Below are 27730 nucleotides of genomic sequence, written 5' to 3'. Positions count from 1 at the left end.
GGTATATAAATTTAATAAACAAATATAAATAAATTCTTGGACTACAGTCTAAATTCTTGGGCTAAAATGACATATACTTTTCAATTTAATTTACAGCCCTGTCCCACTTTGGGACAGAGTTAGGGCTAAAAATGTTAGGTGATGAATCTCTTAAAATTTACAGACATTTTAGTCAAGGGGGAGTAGAAGAAATACTCTCAATTCATTGAGTGGCAGACTTCTCGTTTTGATATATTAAAAGATGCCCCATTTCCAATGGTTAACTTTAATTTCACCAACTTTGCTAAAGTTTTGTATTATACACCTCAGGGTGCCGTTAAAGGTCTTTCCACAGTCATGAGGGGGAAGAAGTTGTTAGGTCAGGGGACGACAGGCCAAGAGGAGCCATTTTTCTCCAAGATGCCTCTTGGAGAAAAAGGCAGGCCGGAGCTAAAATATTGGTAAGATTTCTGAAATAAAAATACCCAAACCGGCAGAAAACAAGAGAGACCCGGGGAAATGCTGTTACTTGGTAAGATTTCTGAGGTAAAAAAAGGACAGGAAAAAATGAGAGACTCTGGCGCATCCATAATAAATAATAACAGTTGGGAAGGTTCTCTAACTTCCCATTATTATTTATTATGCTATTTTAAAAAATATTTCTATACTGCTTTTCCACAGAGAGCACAACAAATCAAAATCGAACAGGAGCCCAAAAACGTAAGAATCAGCAATAAAACCACTCAAAGGTACGGATATATTTCAGCAGAAAAGTTCTACAACTCCCATCGACTATCATTTTCGTCATACGCAGATCGATTCTATTATCAACAAGACTTCTTTAATTCGGTCAATAACCCTAGTAAGTGTAAAACAGTGACTCCAATTTTAACTCAAGGCGTTTGGGGGTCCCGCGCATAGCAGCTGCAGGCAGGAACTCATCAGGTAAAGCTTTGTGGCATTTCTCTACCAGGAAGAACCTCACCGGTTGGATTTCTGTCTGGCGTTAGGGATTTAAGGCAAGAGAGCCTTACAAAAAGGACACAGGTAGCCCCAGCTCAGGGCTCTGAAGAAGCAGAAGAGACTGCAGCGCATATGACATGCAACTGCATCAAGGAACTTTTAATTGCACCATTTTCTCAATTTGTACCCACAGATCTTACTGGCGTTACACAGCTGGGCCCAGATGGAAACCACGTTGCAACCTACTTCCATGCTCTAATTAAAAACGTTATCTGAAACAAAACGTGACGTATAATGTGTGAGCTTGTGCGTACATATCACACACACAAAAAGCCGAAAATAGCAAACGCCATCTTAGAAGAGACTTTCCTTTCTGTATGGGACGTAAGTGGGAACGCCTCTTTTAAAACAGCGTTTGTCATATGCAATTTAAAATAAAGAAACAGCTAAAAAAAAAACTTCCTCCAATCTGGTGCCTTCCAGGTGTTTTGTACTTCAACTCCTATCATCCCCAAACAGCATGCCTCGGGACAACAGCATTCTCCTACTGTTTGCCCTGCAAGGATCTGGAATTCCCATGTAAACTGCTTCTGTAAGTGACACATCACTTTAGCTATCGTGGCCCATAGATAGTCATTGACTGAGAGCACTACCACACAGGGGTGGGAAATCGCATTTCCTTCCCGTCGCTCCTCCGACCACGCATTTGTCCCCCATTACTACTTCTTTCAAAAGAGGAAGTAAACAACGTACACACGGCCCATTCAGTGGGCCGTTTTGATCGCGCTGCTTCTCCTGCACACAGCAGGAGTTAGCGGCAAGTTCCTTCTTTAAAAAATAAAGTTGGACTGGTGTGTTTTTTTGTCGCGGGAAAAAGGCTGGAAGATGCGGGATGCAGACATTGTTGTGAGAAGGGCCCGCGGAAATCCATCAGTGCCCAGCAACGAGCATGCAATAAAATGCTTCTCTGATAATTCCCTGATTTAACATCCGAAAACTTATTCAAGTGGCCATGCATCCTGTTTTTTTATTTTTTACATTGGACAGTCCTCTGTTTGTCCAATTCCGGTTGAAAGAGAAAGAACCGTAAAAGCAAATGCTGATCAACACTTGGCACCTAAACAGCAGACCTATCAGACAGGCACACAGGATATCTGGTCACAGTCTTCCACACTATGGCGCGTTGATGGATTGCATTTCTCTTTAAATTGTAAGTATTTCTAAATTTGCATCTGTGCAAATTCAATGAAAATCGCCACCCTCCTTTGCCCTATTTCGGGGTGACGTCGTTCTTTTTTCTTTGGCTGACTCCTGCACGGCCAGCCTAGATAAGTGAGAAAAGCTTATCTGCAGGGTGACCGACATCCCGGGTTTGCGGTTGTGAGAGTAGGAGTCCATTTCAGGGCGTGGTGAACTCCCAGGCCCAGGCTAGTTCTATAGCCAAATAAATAAATAAATAAATTTCACCTTGCTCGTGGATTAAGCAACACAAAAGCCTTATTATCTTCTGCCTACTTTCCCTGCTAACACCTTTTCGTTGGCTTATGATAAAATAAAGGATTTCAATGGCCTTGAAAACGCTTGGCTAAGCCTGCTAACCGTCCCGTGGGAGCAAAAACGACTTTTGGCATTGAGAACGTTCCGGAATACATTCAGTAGTTCCCTCTTGACAAAGACTCCAGCTTGGACTGAAAAACTGTCCGAAAAACAGGAAAGTTAACGGCGTGATGTTGTAGCAGGGTTCACGCAGCATGTGTTCAACAGGATTTAATCCCCTGTAAATTTGCAGCTTAAATCTCTGAATTGGATGGATGTATCGTGTGTGAAATCATGATAATATCTACAGACACGCGGAGATGGTCCAGACCTGCTTAGATTCAATAAGGTTGCTATATAATCTTCCTTTTGACTGGGCCCTGGGATTATATGAAATCAGTAAAACTGATAGTACAGACTATGCATGCTTTAAGTAAAGAAAGATACACGCATTCAAGAACTTTGCAACACACAGTAACTCCAAGGTTTCTGGAGATAGGAGGAGAAAGAGAAAATATAGTCAAGACGGCCCAATGAATACAGGACTTTTATTTTAAAAATCAATGTTCAAGGTTTCTTTTTAAAACTTTATTTAATAAAAGGAAAATAAATCTGGAGGGAAATCAAAAGTTACAAATAATAAAAACCAATCTAGTTCATATATAGCAGCCATTTAAAATTGTACAAATCCATCGTGTTGGGATATTTGCACAATCGTGATTAAACATTCCACATTGATCGGTTTGCCTCCTTCCCCGATATACACTTCTAAATTATTGCATTGCTGTAAAAAATAAAATGAAGTACAGCTTCAAAGGTCTCAGTGTAAAAATCCCACCGCAAGTTTTGTCCCCAGTAAACTGAATGGGGCAGGCAGGTATCCCACGTAGAAACTCGGCTTATTTTCAAAACATCTGTTTTTGAAGGATGGACTCCATCTTGCCCTGGGATTGAGTACCCAGAATTCTACAGTACAATGCAGTGGTATTGATTGGTTATTGCAACCATCGGCTGTGTACAGTTTGGTTGTCCTGAAGCAGGAATCCACAAACGGGCTTTGTGGCCACTATATTTTTGCCATCTTTAAATCTGAACATGGTGGCCCGTGGCCTCTGGACCGCTTCAGATGATCCAGTTCAATACTTGTTTGAATCATTTTTCGATAAACCAGCCCCCTCAAGGGACACAAATGGAATCCGATCAAATGCCCATAGTTGGATCAGAGAACTAATTGGCCCACAGGAGTATCTTCCATCTCAACGATATGCTCGGTTAAAAATCTATGGCATCATGGCCAAGTTTAGAAATATAGCTTGGTTTTCAACCAGTGCTTTCCCGGCACGCTTTGTTCCATCTGCTACGTTCCAGAGAATCGAGTGGAACCCAACGTCTGAAGCACACAGCCACGTACGGTGACCCACCAGGAAGTCTCTCAACTTCCTGGTTTCGCCAAGAGCACCGATGGTAGATTCCGTGGGGTGTTGGATTTTGTGGGTCGATTCTTTCCATCGGATTCCCAAGGCATGACAACTGCCAAACTCAAAGTCACGCTTGGGTCGGTTGGGGTGGGCGAAAGGCCTGAAGCATTTTGAGGCGAACCTGCAGCCTAAAAATGTGTCACGCTCAGACAGGAAGTGTAATTGTCCAGTGGCCACTTTCTTTACTGCCGCCCTTGAAGTCAAAACAAAGAAAAACAAGAGCCCGGTACTTCCTTCAGCAGTGGTGGAAACAGGAAATCGCCTCCAAGCTACCGCCAACAAAAGCTTAGATAAGACAGCACCACCCAAAACCACCTTTTCTAGGAAGCCCAGCGCCATCTTGGAAACACTGTCCCTGCCATCGCCGGAAGGAAAACATGCCGTTCTGGGCAGGGCCTCCAGGCCGCTTCGTTATTGGCCTGGATTTAAGACCTGGAGATCATCAGGCTTAGTGCAGGAGATGGCTTTCACACCCCTAACTCTCATCCAAAGCCACCCTCCTAAGTGGCCTGCAGCTCTTCTTAGAAGGATTGTCCCATACTCAAAAACTACCCAGCCGAACTGTCCGATTCAAAACAGGCCGAGAGGGTGAGTGGGACTTCATCTCATAGCATTTCCTGTAGGAAGTGTTCCCAGCTCCCCAAAAGGGTTCAACCAGGCAGCATCTCCAACAGCCTCCAAATGACTTCGGTGGTTGACCGCACAGCCTTCAAGACGGCTTCCGTTGAGGTGAAAAACGGCTCTCCAACCAGAAACTAGCAGACATTTCTTTCCTTAAAAATCCAGTTTATTGCTGTCATGAGACCGATCGTGCAACGCCGGACTTTTGAGTCCGTGGCAAGCCGGCGTTCTTCTCTTGATGCGCAAGCGCCAACGTGTAGATGTGTGTTGTATCGACGACGGTGCGATTTTGAACACGGTCCACGTAGCCCACCGCCTGATCAGAGAAGTATGTTAGCAGAGCTCTTAGGAGACGTCAGCAATAAGGCACTTGGTGCAAGGCCTGGAAAGGTGAAACAGGGATACCTGAAGTGGGTCCTCTTTAGGAAAATGGGGGGAAGCAAGCCCTTATGAAGAGTCGATAACGCAGCTGTTGAGTTGCACGGTAGTTTTGGACGATGCCCTGACTTGTGCGAAACAGGGATTGATCAAGAAGTCCATGTAACGTGAGGTCAGCCAGGAGGTGTCCTTGGGGGGATGTTCATGTTACATTTACGTAGCTTCAGCTGAAGATGCGATATAGGGGAGCGATTGGAAAAGCAGACAAGAAACGCGCACGCTTCTGGAAACATGGCGAGGTTCATACACGCGAGGTTGAGGAACGCCTTCGGCCAGAGGCCTCTCCCAAACTGAACGTTGGGCCCCGCGATATGGCTACACAACCTTGGTTTATTTGACAGCCACTCCGCGGAGAGAGCTTTACTGAAGCCGCGAGGGATGAGGGCTGTGAAATGGCTCCGATGCAGCTTTTGGGATCCTCGCCCTCCCAGGTTCTGTGGGTCGTCTTAGCTACACGCACCGATTCCCTCTGTGATAGGTTTCCAGGCAGATGGGAGAACTCCCGTGATAAGCTGCTAAGGCAGGAAGCGATCCCCTGGCATAGGAGCGCTTGGGAGGCCATGTGTTCGAAGTCCAATAGGTGCTGCTTACCTGTAGCACCTGGCTGGCTTTGGAAGAATAGCAGGCATGCAAAGGATGTGAAGAAAGCCTCTCAGGACCGCCTGTGCGCAATAATGCTGCGACGACCTCCCCCTGAGCATCGCTGTGCTGTTGCTTTAGGAATCGGCCGTGGAGAGGAAAATCCCACCATGGACATAGCAGATTCTGTGGTGCCGTCAGCAGCTGAGAAGGTGCGCATTCTTCCAGATGTTGACTTAGTCACTGCTGACAACAAGGTTATTTTGGCAACACAGCGCTAATTCTCGCTGGTCTGAACGGCGGCCTCCCCCAATCTGGCGCCTTCCAGATGTTTTCAACTACAACTCCCATTAGCCTTAGTCAGCATGGCCAATGGACGGGACTGACAAGAGCTGAAGTCCAACGTTATCTGGAGAGGACCAGGTTGGCGACAGCCTGCTATACGGTCTAAATCTGACAGAACCCTTCCAACAAAGGAAACGTCGATCGCCATTTTTTGTGGAAACACCATTGTTGCTCAGCAGGTATCTGAGAAACGGGATGGATTCAGTGGCAGCTAGCCGTTTGGGAAGGCCGAGATGAAGAATATACAAGGTAGAACATGCCAGTCCTGGGACAAGCCGCTTTCAAGCATGAGTTGGACGAAAACCCGACGGTCTTCCCACCGAAAGAGAGATGGTCGGCTTGCTTGTTTAACTTGTGTGCAAAAGTCAGGAGGCGGGAAGCGACGGAAGGAGATTCGCTTCGAGGCACGAGCGAGTCGTCAGAACAGAGGGCGAGGGAGCCTCCTGAACAGAACTCCCAACAACCCTTCGTACCAAAAAATAAAATAAAAAATAAATCTTTGCTCTAGGGAAGATGGTTAGGAAACGCGTTCACTAGGGACGAACAGAATCTCCGGGGAGGCGATCGGGAAACCTGGCAAAGGGAAGACATTCGTACAAGAGAAGCAGGAAGCAGTTTAGAGAGTCTTGGAGAGAAATACGAGCCGAGTCACCAAAAGAACGTTGACAGGCAGGAAAGTGACATACAGGCTCTTCTACGCTATGAATTAACGATCCATCAGCACAGACAAGGATGCAATGATCAATAGGTCTGTTAAGGCCACCTAGACACACATGACATGCATGTACCGCCTAGGGAGGGCTCCACTTGCCCTCCCAAAACACATTCGCCCATTTCCCCCCCCTTGATTCCTCCGTCACATTATTGCACATCAATTTCAGTACACATGCAGATCGACACACGTACATACGCAGGCCCTATGTACACACACAAGAAAAATCAGAATTTGGTTTTAAAAAATAAACAGAAAGGATTCTATTTCTTAATCATTCACCAATGCCCTGAGAACTGGATCAAGATATGTATGTGTGTGTGTGTGTGTGTGCATGGGTGGGGGAGATTAAATATAATTTTGCCTCTATTTTACACTCTCCCTCTCGCCAACCGCCCCGTAGCAAGCAAAAATAAAATCTTTCCCTCCCACTGATAAAGACGTCTATTTTATCTACAGGCACACAACGGTCCGGGGTGAACCCCGGCGTCATTCATCTTCTGGTCGCTTGCCGGAAATTTCCGCACGCAACAGTTCTTTCTGCCGGATTTCAAGGTGTCCGTTTGAGAGCTTCCCGGAGGCAAACGCAGGGCGACGCCCGCCTCCGCCCTGCCGCCGGACACCACTAGCAGGAGCTCGCCTGGAGGTTCCCTTCCGTCAGGAGCGACGCGATGGAGGACGGCCCGTAGGCGCTGTCGAATTCCTCATCCGAGCTCAAGTGGTCGTCCTTCAGGGAGGACTCAGCCGTGGACCGGGCCGCCTTGCGCCTAGATCGGACCGAAGAGATTGCAAGTGAGAAATTTGCATCATCTTCGGGCGGGGGGTGGGGGGGAGGGAGATACTGAACCTCAAATCGCTTCTTTGGCCCAACCCGCTTTTCCCAGAACGTCAGTCGCTAGCGATATTCTCCGATTTCCCGCGTTTTCTTTCCCACTCTAAAAGTTTGGAATGCCTCTCCAAATAATGGTTAGTTAGTGGCAGTAACAGCTTTAAGCCACAATACCAGGCACTTTAAATATTTTTGGTATTTCAACCCTGCCCACTTTGCTTTCGCCCCCCCCCCCTTTGGAAATGCCCCCCACCCTCCCGAAGCTTCTCTGAATTGAATTTGGTTCTTGGGCGGAAAGAGGTTCAACATAATGGTTTGGCCCTGCTTAGGCCTCATCTTGAGTATTGTGTCCAGTTCTGGGCTCCACAACTCAAGAAGGAGCGTGTTCAGAGGAGGGCAACCAGGATGATCAGGGGTCTGGAAACAAAGCCCTATGAAGACAGACTGAAACAACTGGGCATGTTTAGCTTGGAGAAGAGAAGGCTGAGGGGAGACATGAGAGCACTCTTCAAGGACTTGAAAGTTTGTCACACAGAGGGCCAGGATCTTTTCTCGATCCTTCCAGAGTGCAGGACATGGAATCATGGGCTCAAGTTACAGGAAGCCAGATTCCGGCTGGACCTCAGGAAAAACTTCCTGTTAGAGCAGTACGACAATAGAACCAGTGACCTAGGGAGGTGGTGGGCTCTCCCACACTAGAGGCCTTCAAGAGGCAGCTGGACAGCCATCTGTCAGGGTTGCTTTAAGGTGGATTCCTGCATTGAGCAGGGGGTTGGACTGGATGGCCTTGTAGGCCCCTTCCAACTCTACTATTCTATGATTCTATTGTAAGCTGCCTTGTGAGGGCTTTGCCTTGAAAGGTGGCCAAGAAATGTTTTAAATAAATGAATAAAATGTGTGATGACAAATAAGGTACGCATGGTAAAAGGTCTGCGTGGTGCCTCCCCCCCCACGCCCCGCCCCGCTGCCCACCAGAGGTCCTTCTCCAGGGCCTTGATGCGGCTCTGAAGCTGTTCGTTGGTCTCGTGCTGCTCCTCCAGCTCCCGCAGGGCCTTCTTCCGTGCCGTCTCCAGCCGCTCGATGTCCTCTTCCGCCTCGTCCACCTGCCTCTTCAGCGCTTTGACCCGCAAGCTCAGCTATGCAAAGGGGAAAGGGGAGAGGATGAAAGCGCCGAGGAGTTGGTGCCTGCTGCGTTTGGGCACTAGGAGGACATCTAAGAGGACATCTAGGAGGACATCTAGGATGCCCCAGGTATTGGAGGGATCGAAAAGGTAGACAAAATGACACCTGGTGTGGAGAATGTGGATAGAGAGGCGTTTTTCGCCCTCTCTCAAAATACTAGAACCCAGTGGGGCTCACCCCATGAAGCTGATGGGTGGGAGATTCAGGACAGATCAAAGGAAGCACTTCTTCACACAGCGCAGAGTTAAACGATGGAACTCGCTGCCACAAGAAGTAGTGATGGCCACCCATTTGGACGGCTTCAAAAGGGGGTTGGACAAATTCCTAGAGAGGAAAGCTATCCATGGCTACCAGCCCGGATGGTTATGTGCTACCGCCAGTCTCCGAGGCAGTAACCCTGTGTGCGCCAGTTGCTGGGGAACATGGGTGGGAGGGTGCTGTTGCACCCGTGTCCTGCTTTGTTCGTCCCTGGTCAAAAGCTGGACTAGATGGACCCTTGGTCCGATCCAGCAGGGCTTTTCTGAAGATCTGATGTTCTTAAAAGACAGTGCACATGAAAAAGTGGTGTTTTAATCTCCTAACCAGGAGAAGTGGGGGAATCCAGTATCAGCCACTCTGACTGGCAGCAATTCCCCCCAGTTTCGGAGGCCGACCCGACCTGGAGAAGCCAGCGACCGAACCTGGGAACTACGCAAACCCGGCGCTCTACCCTTTGAGCAGTGGTCTTTCTCCAGCCATCCCTTTCTACCACTTCCATTTATTTACTTATTTCGTTTCGTCTTCACCATCGCCACCCCAAACTCACCTGGTCTTTCTGGTCGTTGACGTGCTGCCTCTCGTCATCGATCTGGATGGTTAGTTCTTTCACCTTCCGCTCCAGCTTGCGGTTCGACGACACGAGGACGCTCTTCTCTCTGCGAAATAAAAATGAAAATTGGGGAACTGTAATGGTTCGGATGTCCTTCCCTGTCCCCCTTCATAGCCTTACTTCTGAAGAGACACACGCAGGATTGGGCTGAAAGTGCGCCGTACTGATTTTCATTTTTATTTTAATTCTGCCTAATTAAATATTTCTGTTCAAATACTTTTGGCTATTGGGGGGGAAAAAACTTTGAGATCTGGAAACAAAGCCCCTATGAGGAGAGACTGAAAGAACTGGGCATGTTTAGCCTGGAGAAGAGAAGGCTGAGGGGAGACATGAGAGCACATAGAGGAGGGCCAGGATCTCTTCTCGATCATCCCAGGATGCAGGACATGGAATCATGGGCTCAAGTCACAGGAAGCCAGATTCCAGCTGGACATCAGGAAAAACTTCTTGACTGTTAGAGCAGTATGGAACCAGTCACCTAGGGAGGTTGTGGGCTCTCCCACACTAGAGGCATTCAAGAGGCAGCTAGATAGTTATTTGCCAGGGATATTTTAAGGTGGATTCCTGCACTGAGCATTAAATTTTAACTTAAATTTAAATTTGACTGTTCTAACTCTGTATTTTAATCTTATATCAATTTTGTTGCGTGGTTTTATCCTGGTTGTGCTTTTTATACTGTAGTTTGCAATTGTGCTTTTAACCTGTTGGTTGTTTTATGATGGTTTTAACTTTTGTGAACCGCCCAGAGAGCTTCGGCTATTGGGCGGTATAAAAATGTAATAAAGAAATAAGCCGCCTTCCCGCATTGGGATCAGCCCTTGAAAAGCTATTTCGGGGTCCTGGATAAAGTAATGCTACACAGACGTGTTTGGGATGCAGTGAACCAGGGCAGCACCCAAGTCACTGAGATTACGGATCGGACTCAAAATAACGGGTTTCAGAGCTGGTCCAGCCAGAGACAGCCTGGTGCAAGAAACAGCCCTGGATCTCCCCTCCCGGGGAGGGTTGGGGGTGTGTGGGTTACCTCTCTTCCGCCTGGAGCTTGTCGTGAAGCTCTTGGATGTGCGACTCCAGCTGCGAAACGTTGGCGCTGGGCTTCTGGAGTCCTTCGCTGCTCGTGAGCCGGCTTTTGAGGTCTTTGTTCTGGAAAGAAGGTTGTAAAAATCATGACCAAGGGAAGCAAAAGCAAGCAGCGACCCAGGGGGAGGCCTTTCTGGGAAGCCGGGTCAGCCCTTAAAAAAGTAAAGCTAAGCTACTATCCCTCATGGATACAGACGTACATTTAAAAAGAAACAGGCGGGTTTTGCAAGGACTAATACAGAAGACGGTCTTGGGGCTCACACATCTCACATGTGCCTCTCACATCTCCTCCAGAGTCTCAAACACGGGCAATTCGAGTTGAGAAGCAGGCCTCTGCACGCCACTCAAAAAACGGTCCCACTCTTTCACACATTCGCCCTGGCATTTGCAATTTATTTATTTTATGTATTTATTGCATTTATATCCCACCTTTTTTCCTCCAAGGAACCCAAGGCGGCGTACAGAATCCTCTTCCCCCTCTCCGTGTTATCCTCACAACAACAACCCTGTGAGGTAGGCTGGGCTGAGAGTCTGTGACTGGCCCAGAGTCACCCAGTGGGTTTCCATGGCCGAGTGGGGATTAAAACCCAGATCTCCCAACTCCCAGTCCAACACTTTAGCTACTACGCCACACTGAGTGCTGATGCGAGGTTTAGTTGATTGATCAGGCAGAAGGTGACATTTTCTTTAATTCAAGGATTGATAAAAACTCAATCAGGCCTCTTCTAAGATGCTGACAGCAACTTGCCTCATCCGAAAAAGAAAATAAAGGCGTGTTTAGATAGAAAAAAGTCCTGCAACTACGGCAGGCTTGGAGAACATTGAGAAGTGCAGGACTTTTCCCCGTCTAAACATGCATCCTAGGTGTGTTTTTCTTCTGAACTGTTTATTTTAGTCATATGCAAAACGTGCGTCACCTCCCTCCCCTGCTTGCGGCTTGGCTCGCTGTCTCGAGTCATCAGGAGCTATTACGCAGTTGGCGGAGCGGCCTCACAAACGCACGCGTCCCCCGAGGACAGCTCCCGCTGGCATGGATTGGCTCTAGAATTATCACACTCCGGAGCCGTTTCCTGCGCAGGTGACTTTGCACAGGAGGCCGGGGGCGCGGAAGTGGCTAGACTACTTGGGGGCGCGGAAGAGGCTAGACTCCACCACGACCCAACAGCTGTATTGGATGCTTTTTGCCGTGGCCTTCAGCCGAGTCAGACAACGAGGAGAAGCAACACAGGTTATGTAATGTCCCGAGCCAGGTGGAACCAAAGCCTTTCTTCCTCCTCCTGACATCTGAATAGGAAGTTTCATTAGTCAAGTTGTATAACACTAATTATTTTCCCCTTGCACTGAAGTGTGGCCAAGAGGAACCAAAAAAAAGAGAGATTTCTATTTTTTAAAAAAAGAAGGAACAAAATCTGTGCACAATCCCACGAGGGCTGTAAACAGCTGCCTGTGTTCAAACACGTTTCGGGCGCCGTCTCCTGAACAGCAGCACCGATGGGGGGGGGGGGAAACTTTCCAAGTCAGGGATGTGAAATTTATTGCCTTGGCAAGAATCGTGGCACCTCTAGATTCCGGAGAATTCCAGAAGTTGTTTACCTAAACAAAGAAGAAAGAGACTTGGCGTTCGCGGTTGCAGAGGTGAAGACAAGAATCTTAAAAAGATGCAAGGTGGATCTACCAAAATAAAAACTTTTTACGACATTTTAAAAAAAAGTAGCCTGAATTTGGGGTTAAGGGAAGCTAAAGTTCCATGACTAGTGGCAAAAATGGCAGATGGGAACGCTGGCCTGTTAATAAAATAAAAGGAATAATACTCCCAAAGCAACAGTTACACAATGCTTTGATTAGGATGCACTAAAAAATGACTTTAGGGAGGGTTTCAAGTTCCCCAGAACGCTTTAATTAACAAACAAGGGTTCTGTCGAACTTGGAAGCTTGCACAGCGGTCGGTGATGTTTCAAGCCGCCCCTAATAAAAGGGCTAATAAAAGGTTTTGCCCGATTGTGACTTAGGACACTTTATGCATAATTAGCACGTTAATCGCTAACTTGCCCAATAAAGAGCATAGAAAGAAAGAAAGAAAATTAAAGGAGAAGTAGAGAAATTTTCAGAGGTGGCTCCAGAAACCTTCCGTGACCTTGGCAAGCTGAGATCCGTCAGGAGATTTAGTCCAACACAACTGTTGCTAGGTTGGGGAAAATCTGGGTTCGAACCTCAGGCTAGGACCGCTCGGCTGAGAGGGCCGGGGCTCAGCTTCCACACTTGCCAGGTGGAAGTTGCCGGGTTCGAGTCTCGGCATGGAAAAACGTGCCGAATCCACGGCACAAAAAAAGAAAAGCAAGCCAAGAAGCAGAGTTTTCGACGCGTCGCCCTCTCCGTTCCAATCCCTTGTCAAATTCTTATTCCAAAACCTGGCCCGGGAGAAAGCAGGACATGAGATGGCCGACCGAGCTGAGCCTGCCAGCCCAGTGGTGCGCCGCTACGGCGCGCGGAGGCCTCTCAGGACACTCCAAGCCGAGTGTCGCTGGGGTTTGTTTCGCCCTCGTTAATTATATACAGCGAGAACAAGAACAGCTCGGGGATCTTGTTTATTCAAAATGACTCGGGGCGGGTGCTGCTTTTTAAGCCGTGCGGTTGCGTAACCCCCGGTGCAAGCCTGGACAGGGACAACCTGCAGTGGAGACGGAATAAAGACGGGTAAAGAGAAGCGGCTTTGGGAACGGTACAGAAGGGGGTCTGCCGGGGTCACTGAAAACGTGTACGAGCGAAACCCGACCGGCTGTGTATTTCGCTCCCAGAACTTGTAGGAAGAGCTCAGCGGGATCCTGTCTTTCCTGGCATCCTCTCACACGGTGGCCGACCAGATGGTCCACAAGGACGGCATGAAGGCAGCAGCTCTGAACGTCTCCAGCAACTAGCGCTCAGAGGTACGCTGCCTCTGAACATGGAAGCTCTGCTCTTAAATATCATGGGCATTTCGAGCATTTGTCCTGCTGGATCAGACCAAAGCTCCACCGAGCCTAGTATTCTGTTTCCAGCAGTGGTCAGCCGCGTGTTTCCGGGAAGCCCTCAAGCAGGACTTCACTGGCTAGCCAGGCGGATGATGTCATTGGCTAGCAGACAGCTGGAAGGAGCTCAGCTGAAGCAAAGGCGTAGGGTCAGAGCTGCGCGTGCGCCATCGCTGCATAGGAACATTCTGAATGCAGAACTCAGCTGAGAAGCTCAGCTTCTGTTACAAAGAAGAAGAAGAGGTTTCTAGCCTTTATTGCTTGTGCAATACCTGCTGAAATCTCAGAAGCCAGAGATTTGGCTGGATAAGTTTTACAAGCATCACATAAAAAATTCAAAAAAGGAACTCGGCTTCTGTTAAAAAGGAGTTTCTAGTCCTTCAGCTTCTATGAGCAATACCTGCTGAAATCTCCTTCACCTCCACGTTGGGCACACACACACAAAAAGATAACAAAGCTTTTTAAAAATAATAATAATTCAGACTAAAGATGAAGCAGGGCAAATTCGCTTTATCTGCATGCAGTTCGCAGAATTCAGGTTCTTGTTCTCCTGGCTGCAGAATTCGAATGCGACACGCAAACCACGAATAAAATGAAACCTTGGGATTTCGGCCAAAGTCCCCACCCTGGCTCAATCTTACTCAAATCACCACCGTCCAACTCACTCTCCAGCCGAGGAGCAGAAAAAGCCGAGTTGGGTCATTGGTCCATCAAGCCCAGTATTGTCCACACTGACTGGCAGCAGCTCTCTAAGGTTTTCTGCAGGAGCTTTTCCAGGCCTACCAGGAGATGAGGGGGATTGAACTCCGGACCTTGTGCATGCAAAACAAGAGCTCTGCCCCTCCCTGCATGCAATCTCCTGCAACGAGGTTTACTCTCCGGTTAGCGTGCACAGGTGTACCTGCGTGGGACCGGGTAGAAGAGCGGCCACAACAGGTGTGGCCGTGTGGCTTCATGTCGCCCCATCTTATCCCAGGACCTCCTGCAACCAAAAGGTTACAACAGCTGGGATGGTTCAGCTTGGAAAACGGGAGGAAGGGAGATCAGATAGAGGTGGACAAAACGATGCCTGGTGTGGAGGATGTGGCTCGGGAGACATTTTCCTCCCTCTCCCATAATACTAGAACCCAACGGGGCTGTCCCAATGAAGCTGATGGGTGGGAGATTCAGGACAGATCAAAGGAAGGACTTCTTCACACAGCGCAGAGTTAAACTCTGGAACTCACTGCCACAAGATGTAGGGACAGGCACCGATTTGGATGGCTTCAAAAGGGGGTTGGATAAATTCCTGGAGAAGGAGGCTATCCATGGCTGATAGTTCCAGTATCAGAGGCAGTAAGCCTATATACACCGGTTGCTGGGGAACATGGGTGGGAGGGTGCCGCTGCACCGTGTCCCGTTTGTGGGTCTCTGGTCAACAGCTGGTCGGCCCCTGTGTGAACAGAGTGCTGGACTGGATGGACCCTTGGTCTGATCCAGCAGGGCTCTTCTGATGTTCTTAAGCCTTATGTCACTGCAATGGATGGATGTGATAAAATGTGCTCCGTTCAAAGCTCAGAGGAAGTGTGTGTGGCTCGGAGGATGGCAGCAAGGGAGAGGGCCTTTTCACTGGTGGCCCCCCGACTGTGGAATGATCTCCCCGATGAGGCTCACATGACGCCAACGTTGTTACCTTTTCGGCGCCAGGTCAAGACTTTTCTCTTCTCCCAGGCATTTTAACAGCATTTAACAACGTTAAGTTTGTTTTTAATGCACCCCGAACTGTTGTTTTTAAATGGATACTGTTGTTGTTTTTATACTGTTTTTATGCTTTTAAAAATTTTGTATACTTTTAATGTTTACTATTTTTAATTGTTGTAAACTGCCCAGAGAGCTTTGGCTGTGGGGCAGTATATAAATGTAATAAAATAAATAAATAAATAAATTGTATGCCTGCCTCATTCCAGCCCAGCTGAGTTAAGGCCCCTAGCTCCTAATCACACAGTCCGTTTCCTCTCTTTCTCACCAGGACGTTTCAGGCTTTGGACCTGGTAGCCCAGAGACCCCCATGCAAAGCCACCCTGACTCTTTCCCCCTCCATCCCAACCTCAGATGGCGGGTCTCAAAAGTTGATGCCGACACAAATTAGACACGCCGAACAGAAGTATTCCTTCTCTGGCTTGCTACGCAAGTTGGGCTTAGAAATGTGAAAGGAGGTTGGGAGATTTATTTTTCCCTTTCTCTCTCTCTCTCTCTCTCCCACTCTCTCTGTTTCGGAGAGAGAGAGAGTTCAAATAAGGAATTTGCAAACCAAACACAAAACGAAGCAGCACCCCAAGAGGTGTGGCAATGGCTATCCTGGGCTCCAAAGCTAATTCTACGACCTTTCCCCGCAATAGTAATCCTGGAGAAAAATATATTCTTGGAAATACGTGAGAAAGAAAGAAAGAAAGAACGGATGGACGGATGGACAGTTATGTCGGGAATGTGGCAGGTTTGATTTGGTGATGCTTGCTGCACAGTTTATTAAGGCATCATCTTCACCGGCTTTTGATGCTGGGTGTGAGAAGGTTGAAGATCTATCGCTCTCAAGGACAAGCTAGGCGGTTATGCAGACAGAGGCAGAACGATTCCCTCCTGTATTCAGACCCAAGCTGTCACAGGCCTTATCTACACCAAGCAGGATATTGCAATATAAAAGGCGGGAGCCACACCAAGCAGAATATAGCACTATGAAAGTGGTATATGGTCTGCGTCAATGGGCCCCAAGAGTTGTCAATGCACTTCAATACGGCTATAAAGTAGTAGTGTGACTCCTGCCTTTTATATACCACTTTCATACTGCAATATATTTCTTGGTGTAGATGAGGCCTTGGTCCTTAGCTAGACCAGGCTTTATCACGGGGCAAACATGACGCACAGGGGATCCCGGGATCAGGGAGGGATCACCCCTCCCTTGCCCCGGGATAGAGCCCTCCACTTTGGGCCCGGTTTTTCCGCTGAGACTGCGGATCGTGTGGCCCGTTGCCGCGGTTTGAGCCAGGAGTGCTGTAGAGTGAGGGGAGTGGGGAACTTACGTTAAATTTTTAAAAAGACCTACCTTAAGCGCACGAGCGTTCGTGCGCGGCTTCTCCTTTAAAAATTGTTTTAAATAACACCTCTCTTCCTGAGGTCGTCACGCCTCACGTGTAAACGGAGGAGGGATCGCGCGTTAATCGCAACGCGAGATCTTCCGTCCTCCGTCATGGATTATCAGGTAGGTCTAGCTAAGGCCTTGATCTCCATCCAACATATGAATTCCAACCGTGTCTCCATCCTAATCCAAACGCTTCGCTATTTGCTAACCACACCCTTCCCGTTCCTACAGGCGCTTTCATCGGCTCCCTGTTCCAGAGGGCGTTTTCACAGCCGGGATGTCATCTTAAGAAGTTACTTAGAACTGGCCCAGAACGGAAGAGGACGGGCTTTGTTTACCCGTCTCGCCTCACCCTACCATTATCATCTTACAAAAGCGGCCCTTGCTCTTTCATTCTCACCCAGCCGTCGGCTGAACTGCTGTGCGGCGTCATGGAATGTTCACAAATATTCACAGAGGAGGGGAGAGGCCAGCTACCGAAGAGCCTTAGTGCAGCTTCTTGAGGAGGGAAGGCCTGGCTGAAGGGGAGGGAAAAACCCTCACACAGCACCTTAAGGCCTTTAGAGCCAGCAAAGGTTTTTAAACTGCTTCCAGGAATGTAAGCCTGTTAGCCTCTTGCAGCATGTATGGCCTACAGGCCTGCAAATCACAGCTACCTACAGAGGTTTGTGGGTGAATGGCTGCTTCTGCTTCTAAGCTAGCAAACTGTTATTTTCTGCACTCGTCTGCAACATTCCTCTGTCCGTGGGAAGATGAGTCAAAGTAGCCTCATAGTCTTATCTATGAGGCCTGGTACCGTATCTGGAGGCTCTAACGAGCTGACATTCCTACGGTGCCCTGTCGAGGGGCCATGACATCACACCCCATCCCTCCAATTAGTAAGCGCGCCTGGGTGAAGGACATGTGTTCATGTGTGCCGAAGAAATGCCTAGTAGTGCCTTGTTTATCACTCAATGTCAACTTATGCTATAGATTCTTATGATGAGAACTGCTTTGCTATTGATCCTAGCAATCAATCACTTGCTTAACGTGGCAGCAATGCCAAGTCTAGTTATGCTATAAATTGCTCTTGCGCCGAGTTGGGGGGTCCACACTGGCCGAAGGGTCTCCCGTGCAGGAAGCTTTCACAGTCTGGCCCACCTTTATTGGGATATGCCTGATTTGCTGTAAGGTATGCCAATAAATATAGTAGGGTGACCCTATGGAAAGGAGGACTGGGCTCCTGTCTCTTTAACAGCTGCATAGAAAAGGATATTTCAGCAGGTGTCCTTTGTAGGCAATGCAGCACCTGGTGAAATGCCCCCTTCAGCACAACAGTTAAAGCTGCAGGAGCCCCACCCTCTTGAGCAGATACAAAAGAGGGCAGGGCTCCTGCAGCTTTAACCGTTGTGATGTTGTGAGGCAAAGGCTATCAAAGGCTACTAGCCCTGATGGTTGGGTGCTATCTCCAGTATTCAAGGCAGTAAGCCTGTGTGCACTAGTTGCTGGGGAACATGGGCGGGAGGGTGCTGTTGCACCGTGTCCTGCTTGTTCCTCCCTGGCCGATGGCTGGTTGGCTGCTATGTGAACAGAGTGCTGGACTAGATGGACCCTTGGTCTGATCCAGCTTGGCACTTCTGATGTTCTTATGATGAAGAGGGAATTTCATCAGGTGCTGCACACCTACCAATGACACCTGCTGAAATTCCCTTTTCTATACAACTGTTAAAAGATACAGGAGCCCTGTCCTCCTTTTCATAGGGTCACCTTACCCTAACCCAAGTTTACCGATCGCAGAGAAGCTGCTAGGCCAATATGCGGCAAGGCTGTTGAATACATCCTGCTTACTCCAGATTAAAAAACAACAACCAGAGATTTAAAATCAAAGAATCAATGTTCCGACTGAATTCCAAGTTGACTCGTTCCCTGCTTGAGGGGTGGGTGGAGAAACGCTTCCTCGGCATATTTTAAGAGGAATTTGGAATCGGGTTGTTTATCTGGCTGGGTCTGGCACTATTGTGAAGGAGGAAGCCCGGGATGTCCCAGCATGCCTCCGGATGGCTGAGTCGGCAAAAAACTTGACCCAACGCGCTGCAGCCTCCTCACCTGCCTTTCCAGCGAGATCTTATCGCACTCCAGGTCCTGGCGGACGGAACGTTCCTGCAGCAGCTCAGCTCGCAATTGGTCGATCTGGAGGGAGAGAGGGCGGGGCATCAGAAATGCGTTACCGGACCGTTTTACAGTGTGATCGAACAATCAGACGTCGTTCCTGTTTCTGCATGCTTTCTACAGCTCCCACCTCTGCTCCGAATTTACAAGGCGGCCTTAAAGGGGGGCGTTTTTGCTCAACCAGTGTGGCGTAGTGGCTAAAGTGTTGGACTGGGAGTCGGGAGATCCGGGTTCGAGTCCCCACTCGGTCACGGAAATCCACTGGGTGACTTTGGGCCAGTCACAGCCTCTCAGCCCAACCTACCTCACAGGGTTGTTGTTGGGAGGATAAAATGGAGAACAGGAGGAGGAGGATTATGTAGGCCGCCTTGGGTTCCTTGGAGGAAAAAAGGCGGGATATAAATGCAATAAATAAATAAATTACAAATGCCAGGGCAGATGTGTGAAAGAGTAGGGACTGTTTTTGAGTAATAAATGCAATAAAAATGAATAAACGTCAGCCCCACCATCTGCAAAATGGGGTTTAGGACACTGATAAAAAGTCCGGTGTGGGTTTTGTTTTAGATAACGTAGTAAATCATTTTCTTGACTTGAGTTTAGGTTCCTTTCCCCCAGATTGATTGTATGAGAGGCTTCTGTGTGCTTGTTTCTTTTCAACTCTCTCTCTCTCTCTCTCTGTGTGTAAATGATACTGATTTATCCTATAGGACTGCTGTCCGATTTGCTGAAACGGCAAATGTGAAGGATTTGAATGAGGGCTGATTATTAAAAAGAACAGCAGTCCTTCCTCCAAGGAAGATGACATCAATGTATAGTAGGGAGCTAAATATAGTTATTGACAGCTTTTGTGGCAGGACAAGGTCAGTCCTTCAACACACCCAAATCCCTGCAGCCTTCGCCAACCGCACCTGCGAATTCTACAAGGTAAGATCCAGACAAAATGCCAGCGTTCGCTTTGCACAGATGAAGCCCAATGGACCCAAGTTCCTGAGAAATCCAAGCATTTTCCTTTCCTGGTTGCAAAGTTTGCTGTATGCAAAGCTTGAATAATTTGCTGTAAGCTACGTTAGAGTTACTAATCAATCAATCAAATTTATTACGGTCATAGACTAGCAGATTAAAAATAGCTGGAAATACAGTAATCGTAAAAGCAAGATACAGTAATTATAAAAGCAAGCCAAATTAAGAACAGGGACACAGGAGTCGTTACCCGACAGGTTAAAATAGCTACAATTACAACGATTGTATTTCTTCGATTGTAAGATGCTATCGATTGTAAGAAGCACACTAATTTCAGTACCACCAACAGAAAAAAAGCTTTGATTCTACGAAATAATAAAAGCATCCGTGATTCTAAGACGCACCCTGTTTTTAGAGATGTTTATATGGGGGTGGGGGGAGTGTGTCTTAGAATCGAAGAAATAGGGTATTATGAAAGCAATTCGGTTAAAGACAGGGGAACAAGAGTCACGTATCTGAAACACAAGGTGTCATAAACGTAGGTGATAGCAGATGCACAGAATCGTGCTACGTTGTGTGTAATCAGTGAGTTCCGATCTGATAATAGGCATTTTAAATAAAATGCTTTAGATCTCCCTGGGTTTTTTAAAAAGAGAATTGGGGTAATAAAATCTTTGCGGAGGTTACAGAGTTTTGGTTTTGTTTTTTTACAAAGTGACCCTCTGGCTTCCGATCCTTGATAACCAGTGTGGTGTAATGGCTAGAGTGTCAGACCGGGAGTCGGGAGATCCGGGTTCTAGTCCCCACTCAGCCATGGAAACCCACCGGTTGACATTGGGCCAGGCACAGACTCTCAGCCCAACCCACCTCACAGGGTTGTTGTTGTGAGGATAAAGTGGAGAGGAGGAGTATTATGTACGCCGCCTTGGATTCCTTGCCGGAAAAAAGGCGGGATATAAATGCAATCCTCCTCCTCCTCCTCCTCTTCTCCCAAGAGGCATCAAGTACATCCCCCATCATGCCCTGCTTGTGAGCTTCCTTGTGGGTGTTCAGCTGCCCAAGATCAGAAGAAAATGGAACAGCAGGAGACACTTTAGAATAGGGGGCATAGAATCTCAGGCCCAGGGACAAATCTGGCCTACCTGGGGGTGAGCAGGTCCCCAGGTGGCCTCCCCTTTCTCCCTGATTGTCTTCCTGGCTTTTGTGCAACTTTTTCCTCATTCTATAAGGTCGAAATGCCTCTCCTCAGGCTGAGTTACTGGCAGGAAGAGCTGAAATAGGCTGGCATCCTTGGCTCCGCCCAATGCCAGAATGCGCACCCCCCCCCCCGCCCGGAGAGCTTCTCCAAAATGGAATCTGGCCCTCAGGCTAAAAGAGGTTCAACACCTCTGCTGTAGGCCAAGAGTGGGCGGACGGTCAGGCCTGCAGAGTCTTCTTGGATTTTTTTATTATTATTATTATTATTTATTTATATAGCACCATCAATGTACATGGTGCTGTACAGAGTAAAACAGTAAATAGCAAGACCCTGCCGCATAGGCTTACATTCTAATAGAATCACAATAAAACAATAAGGAGGGGAAGAGAAGGCACCAAACAGGCACAGGGTAGGGTAAAACTAACAGTATAAAATCAGAGGAAAATCAAGTTTTAAAAGCTTTAGGAAAGAGAAAGGTTTTTAGCTGAGCTTTAAAAGCTGCAATTGAGCTTGTAGACCTCAAATGTTCTAGAAGAGTGTTCCAGGCGTAAGGGGCAGCAGAAGAAAACGGACGAAGCCGAGCAAGGGAAGGAGAGACCCTTGGGCAGGTGAGAAACATGGCATCAGAGGAGCGAAGAGCACGAGCGGGGCAATAGTGTGAGATGAGAGAGGAAAGATAGGAAGGAGCTAGACCGTGAAAAGCTTTGTAGGTCAACAGGAGAAGTTTATATTGGATTCTGAAGTGAATTGGAAGCCAATGAAGAGATTTCAGAAGTGGAGTAACATGGTCAGAGCGGCAAGCCAAGAAGATGATCTTAGCAGCAGAGTGGTGAACAGAAACCAACCCCAAGATCCACCAACCAGAGCCGGGTGCAAAATAGCGGTTCAGGAGGGCAGTCATACACGAAGGATTTAAGAACAATATACTCTTCTGCCCGGGAATTTGGGATCGATCCCAGAACCCAGCTTGCAGGTCTTTTCACACACGAAAACAAATCCACTCCTGGATTTTCTTTGTAAGCCGTATTTTTCGGCAACCTAACGCGCAAGGAGGATTGGAGGAAGGTTTCGTGTTGTTTGACAATTGGGAGCCCGAAATCCTTGCCAAACAACTGCAAATCATCCGGAGATGTACTGGGCAGAAACCGGCTTACTTTCTGCCTGCCCCTGTTAAGCCCCTGTTTTTAAATCAATATTGTTTTTATGTTTTCGATGGTTTTAAATTTTTGTATATCTGTTTTTAGTGTTCATTGTTTTTAACTTTTGTAAACCGCCCAGAGAGCTTCGGCTATGGGGCGGTATATAAATGTAATAAAATAAATAAATACATAAATACGAAGAAACGAATCGGCCCAGCGGTTCCTTTGCCTACCTGCTGATGTTTTACAAGCAGCCGAGACAGCTTTAAACTCCTCACCTGGTCTCTGGTGCGGTTGATCCTGTCCGTCAGCAACTCCACCGTGTTCCTCTCCTCGTCCAGCTCCACTTCCAAGCGTTTCGCTTTGTCCTGCAATTGCAGTGATGCGTTTACAGCAAATGCGTTTACGTCTCTCCCTTTTGCACACGTATTCCTAAGAGCATTAAACAAACGAGCAAAAAAAACACCCAACCACCCCAGAATCTCCGTGTTACACCGGCTGGGGGAAGTGGAGGAAGTTGCAAAAGTTTGAAAGGATAAACTTTGCAGGAGGGATGAAAGAAGAGGGTTTTGCTTTGCTTTAAAACCCTGTTCTTTTCTCCAGGCAGGAAAAGGCAGGGTTTTGAGAAGCATGTCTTTGTTTATTTATTTATTTTTATTTAAGGGTTTTTATGCCGCCATTCAGCCAAAAAAGGCTCTCACGGCGGCTTACAAAAGTATTTCTTGCCAGTCCCTGCCCACAGGCTTACAATCTAAAAGACATGACACAAAAGGAAAGGGGATTGGGAGGGAGGAGGAGGAGGGGGGAAAGGAAAGCAAATTCAGGCACTACAATCTTAGTTGCAAAGTTCAGCAGTTACAGTTGACAGCAGGAGGGAGGGGGGCTCTCAGCTGGAGCTGGACCCAGGCACGACGGAGAGGTGCCTGGCTGCTGCTTCCTCCCTCACTGGTGGCCTCTGCAGAGACAGTTGGTAGCAGGAGGGAGGGGGCTCTCAGCTGGAGCTGGACCCAGGCACGGTGGAGAGATGCCTGGCTGCTGCTTCCTCCCTCACTGGTGGCCTCTGCAGAGACAGTTGGTAGCAGGAGGGAGGGGGCTCTCAGCTGGAGCTGGACCCAGGCACGGTGGAGAGGTGCCTGGCTGCTGCTTCCTCCCTCACTGGTGGCCTCTGCAGAGACAGTTGGTAGCAGGAGGGAGGGGGCTCTCAGCTGGAGCTGGACCCAGGCACGGTGGAGAGGTGCCTGGCTGCTGCTTCCTCCCTCACTGGTTCTTGTTCTTGCGTTCATTTGTTTTTTGAAGGAAATACGTGTAAAAAACCACCATCTTTTAACATCATCACTCCATACAAGCGGCGGGGGACAGACTGTTAAGCCCAGAACGGGTTGGACTGAACGGCAGCGCTGCCCCCTGCTGGTGGAGGGAGGTCTTTGCGTGTACTGGTGCCCACGGCCACGAGTCACAAGAGTCGTGCAGAAGTAACGAAGGCGCCGTTGGAGACTTCCCTTGCTCTTACGACACGGAATCGGCCAAGGAAGAGGCCTCCTCACATTTCCAGTTACAGGTTTCCTGCTCCATGCCACAGCCCTTAAAGTGCTTTGCTGTTAAGATGGCATCTCCTATTTTGAATTCCTACTCCGTTTTCAGAGCTGTCAGAAGGGGTAGTACAGCTAGAGCATCCTTTTCTGGTGTATGTGTGCGCGTACGCTAGCCACGTGCCTAGAGAAGTTCCCCTCTGCTCCCTCTCTCTTTAGTAGCAACAAGAGAAGCCCTGTTGCGGTGGTGTGGCTCAACCAGCCACGGATCTGTTTTGCTTCGGAAGCAAAAACAAATAAATAAAAATTAAAATGTCCCCGTAGCTGTGACTGGGGCTCTTTTTTTAAAAAAAAATCAATGCAGATGGAGTTCAGGGGCAGAAAAATGGCATACACACACACATCCTTTGGAATCTACTGCCTGAAAGTAAAATTGTAAAGCCAGTTCCGAGCACAAACTCACACAGAAAGCGGAACAGTAAAGCCAGTTCTGAGCACAAACTCACACAGAAAGTGAAAAAGTAAAGCCAGTTCCGAGCACAAACTGATACAGAAAGTGAAACAGTAAAGCCAGTTCCGAGCGCAAACTGACACAGAAAGCGAAACAGTAAAGCTAGTTCCGAGAAGAAACTCACGTAGAAACCAGGAGGCAGGCCATTGGGTGAGCGTCCAGCAACACAGTAGGGTGCATCGCCACCTCTGTCCCCACCCCTGCCTAAAAACTGTCACTCAGCACTGGGCTTTTTAATTTCCCACGGTGCTCCCCAAATACTGTCGCGCCAGGTCATCGTGGGAAATTAAAACGGCAACTGCCTGGCGTCGGTGGGAGCACTGCTGCCACTCAGTGAATGACCTAGGAGGGGGGACGCTTCGCTGAGGACCCCCATCAAACCCAGAGCCGGCTTTGCCCGAGGACAAGGGAAGCGCTCATTTGAAACAGGAAGTGGGAGACAAAGGGAGGCTGGTCTACTAGCCATGAAAGACTCCCCCCCCCCCCGGCCACTCTTCTCTTCCTGTTCCCTTGTGCGTTGCATCTTTTTTGATTGTAAGCCTGCAGGCAGAGACGGTCTTGTTTAATTGATTATATGTAAGCTGTCCTGGGACCATTTTGGACCGAGGAGCGGCGTAAAGACAGCCAAGATCAATAACTAAACGGAACACAACCAGGATTATCCTGAACACGGAGAAATGATGGAAGCCCAGCTTGGGGACCCGACTCCAGCGATTCCCCGGCATCTTGTTTGAATGGGCCCTGCCACGTCCGAAACAGGGGCCGGAAGAAAATGAGGCTGAAGGCCACAGGACTCCACAGAGAAGAGGAATGGGGGGGAGCAGAGGGCAGAGAGAATACGAACCTCCAGCGCCTTGACTTGCCGGGATCTATCATCCTGGGAGCGCCGCTTCGACTCCACTTCCTGCTCCAGGTTGTGCAGGCGCTGAGCCAACAGCTCCTTGTCCAAGACGGCGTTCTCGCGCTCCGACTGGCTCTCCTGCAGCGCCTGCTTGAGCCGCAGTACCTTGGGGGAGGGACACGGAGAGGGGGCCACGTGAGCAGAGCAGGCCTCTGGGCAGGGCCCACGGAGCAAGGACGTTTGAACCCGGGCCCCGTACACCACAACGCCCCCCGCCTCACCCCGACCGAAGCGAAACCCAAGCGTTTCCATTTGAATTTTATTTCCCACCGCTCTCTCCTTTTCCCACAGGCAAACTTGAAGGCTTCAGCTGGGAATTTCACGCATCAGTTCAGACGACACGTTTCTCAACGCCGGTTTCAGAACCCCACGGCGAGTTTTTTACACCACCGTGGAGAAACGTGTCGCCTGGCGGGAAAACTCCACGCAACGGCGGAGGTGTTTTTTTGGGGAAAACACTCCACGACGGGCGGAGGAGAGTTCCCGCACAGCCGTTGTGCGGCGGGCTCTGTGAAGTTCTCCGTTGCGTTGACTTTTCCCACCGGCTACAGAGTTCCCTGGCAAGAGCGGCAAAAGGAGCGAGTGCCGCTCTAGGAGAGCCACCGGGACTGGGGTCTTTGCAGCAAGGGCTGCCGGGATGCCATCGGGAGGACTGGGGGAGGAGAGAGGGGGAGGAACTGCCAATCAAACGTCACGATGGATTTTACTCAGCTCCACGGCAGCCCACAGGCACACAACGGTGGAGTCAGAAGATGTTGTGCGGGGAGTAACCCCTAGAAACTCAACCACTGAAGGGAGTTTTTACACTGCAGTGTTGTCTGAATTGAGCCAGCGTCTCATTCTGTGCTTCCATAGAATCATAGAATCATAGAATAGCAGAGTTGGAAGGGGCCTACAAGGCCATCTAGTCCAACCCCCTGCTCAATGCAGGAATCCACCCTAAAGCATCCCTGACAGAGGGTTGTCCAGCTGCCTCTTGAAGGCCTCTAGCATGGGAGAGCCCACCACCTCCCTAGGTCACTGGTTCCATTGTCGTACTGCTCTAACAGTCAGGAAATTTTTCCTGATGTCCAGCCGGAATCTGGCTTCCTTTCACTTGAGCCCATTATTCCATGTCCTGCACTCTGGGAGGATCGAGAAGAGATCCTGGCCCTCCTCTGTGTGACAACCTTTTAAGGATTTGAAGAGTGCTCTCATGTCTCCCCTCAATCTTCTCTTCCCCAGGCTAAACAGGCCCAGTTCTTTCAGTCTCTCTTCATAGGGCTTTGTTTCCAGACCTCTGATCATCCTGGTTGCCCTCTTCTGAACACTTTGGAACAACCACAGCGACACGGAAAACACCTGAATTTCGGCACTGCAAGGAGGCAAGCCCCGGACTTGGTGGCGGAAGGACGCACTTGGTTTCTGCCCTGATCTCTTGTCCTCCTGGCTGCATCCCCCCATGGAGGTGTGGTGATGCCTCAGTGACCTTCCTACCTTTTGAGTGTCCTAGCAGTCCCTCTCCTAAGGCCAGCTTGTGGAGCCTCTCAAGGGCTAAATGTCCTTCATTTCCCAAAGGCCAGCTGAAGAACACCATGCTGGTCTTACAGGAACTGCACCGGCTGCCTATACGCTTCCGGTCGGAATTCAAGGTGCTGGCAATGACGTTTAAAGCCCTAAACGGCTTGGGACCTCCATACTTGAGAGAGCGCCTCTCCCTATATCTGCCTGCCCGAGAACTGAGACCTGTTGGAGGAGCCCTTCTCCGCATCCCACCAATGCAACATATACGCTGTGTTGGGACAAGGGAGAGGGCCTTCTCTGTGGTGGCCCCCCGACTGTGGAACGCCCTCCCCTTGGAGGCCCGATTGGCACCAACATTGACTGCATTTTGACGGCAAGTAAAAACACGGCTTTTTAACAAAGCCTTTGATGGGTAAACTCACCAAGCCTGCACATAAGTTTGAATTCTTTCTACTGTTCTTAAATTCTGTACTGGTTTTAGCTTATTAATGGTTTAATTTGTTTTTAGCTGCATATATTTATTGTTTTATTTGTATGATTTCATCTGTACGCCGCCCTGAGATCCTTGTGATATAGGGCGGGATACAAATGTCTGAATAAATAAATAAAATAAAATAAGGTATGACGCGCTGGAAAGCACCTGGATTTTTCTGGAGAGCTGCTTTAGACGAGGAAGCAAAAGGAGACCAATTAAGTCCCTCACCCCCCCACCCCAACTCCTAAAAACAGGCTTGCAAATTCGGTTCCAATTGATCCGCATTTTCCTACTTCCTTTGCTAGGTTTGGCTCAGGGCGCGTCGGGACGCCAGCACCCATTCTACGCCTGAACCGAACTTGGAAACAATTGGAAATTCATTTTGAAAAGGTGAATTTCTAGTCCTCCCGTGGTTTTTTGGGGGGGTTGGGGGGGTTAAAAGGGGAGGGCATGCAAGACTGCTAGTTCACCTGCTAAAAGGCACGGAGTAAAACAAGGGAAATCCTGGGCCGATTCCAGGCGTGATTGGACTCCCAACAACCTCTGATTTGAGAAACAAAACACGGGAGAATTCTCTTCTCTCGTGCGATTCATTGCTCATAAGGGCTGAGATCTGGGACCAATTTGGACGGCTTT

General features: G+C 48.6%; 1 protein-coding gene across 1 annotated transcript in view; it reads right to left on the bottom strand.

Moving 5' to 3' along the window:
* Nucleotides 1–3019: 3019 nt before the first annotated feature.
* CGN (cingulin) overlaps nucleotides 3020–27730 on the bottom strand; it is a 78752-nt gene continuing 54041 nt past the window's right edge. Inside the window, exons 15-21 of the mRNA XM_063145576.1 lie at nucleotides 25060–25221; nucleotides 22454–22543; nucleotides 18816–18899; nucleotides 10555–10673; nucleotides 9468–9576; nucleotides 8453–8616; nucleotides 3020–7418 (exon numbers count right to left, since the gene is read on the bottom strand). Coding sequence (XP_063001646.1) covers nucleotides 7277–7418; nucleotides 8453–8616; nucleotides 9468–9576; nucleotides 10555–10673; nucleotides 18816–18899; nucleotides 22454–22543; nucleotides 25060–25221 — 870 coding nt within the window. The 3' untranslated portion in view covers nucleotides 3020–7276. The remainder of the gene's footprint in view (nucleotides 7419–8452; nucleotides 8617–9467; nucleotides 9577–10554; nucleotides 10674–18815; nucleotides 18900–22453; nucleotides 22544–25059; nucleotides 25222–27730) is intronic.

This window comes from Elgaria multicarinata, chromosome 21, assembly GCF_023053635.1.
Source record: "Elgaria multicarinata webbii isolate HBS135686 ecotype San Diego chromosome 21, rElgMul1.1.pri, whole genome shotgun sequence".
NCBI lineage: Eukaryota > Metazoa > Chordata > Lepidosauria > Squamata > Anguidae > Elgaria > Elgaria multicarinata.
This window is presented reverse-complemented; position numbering and strand designations above follow the sequence as displayed.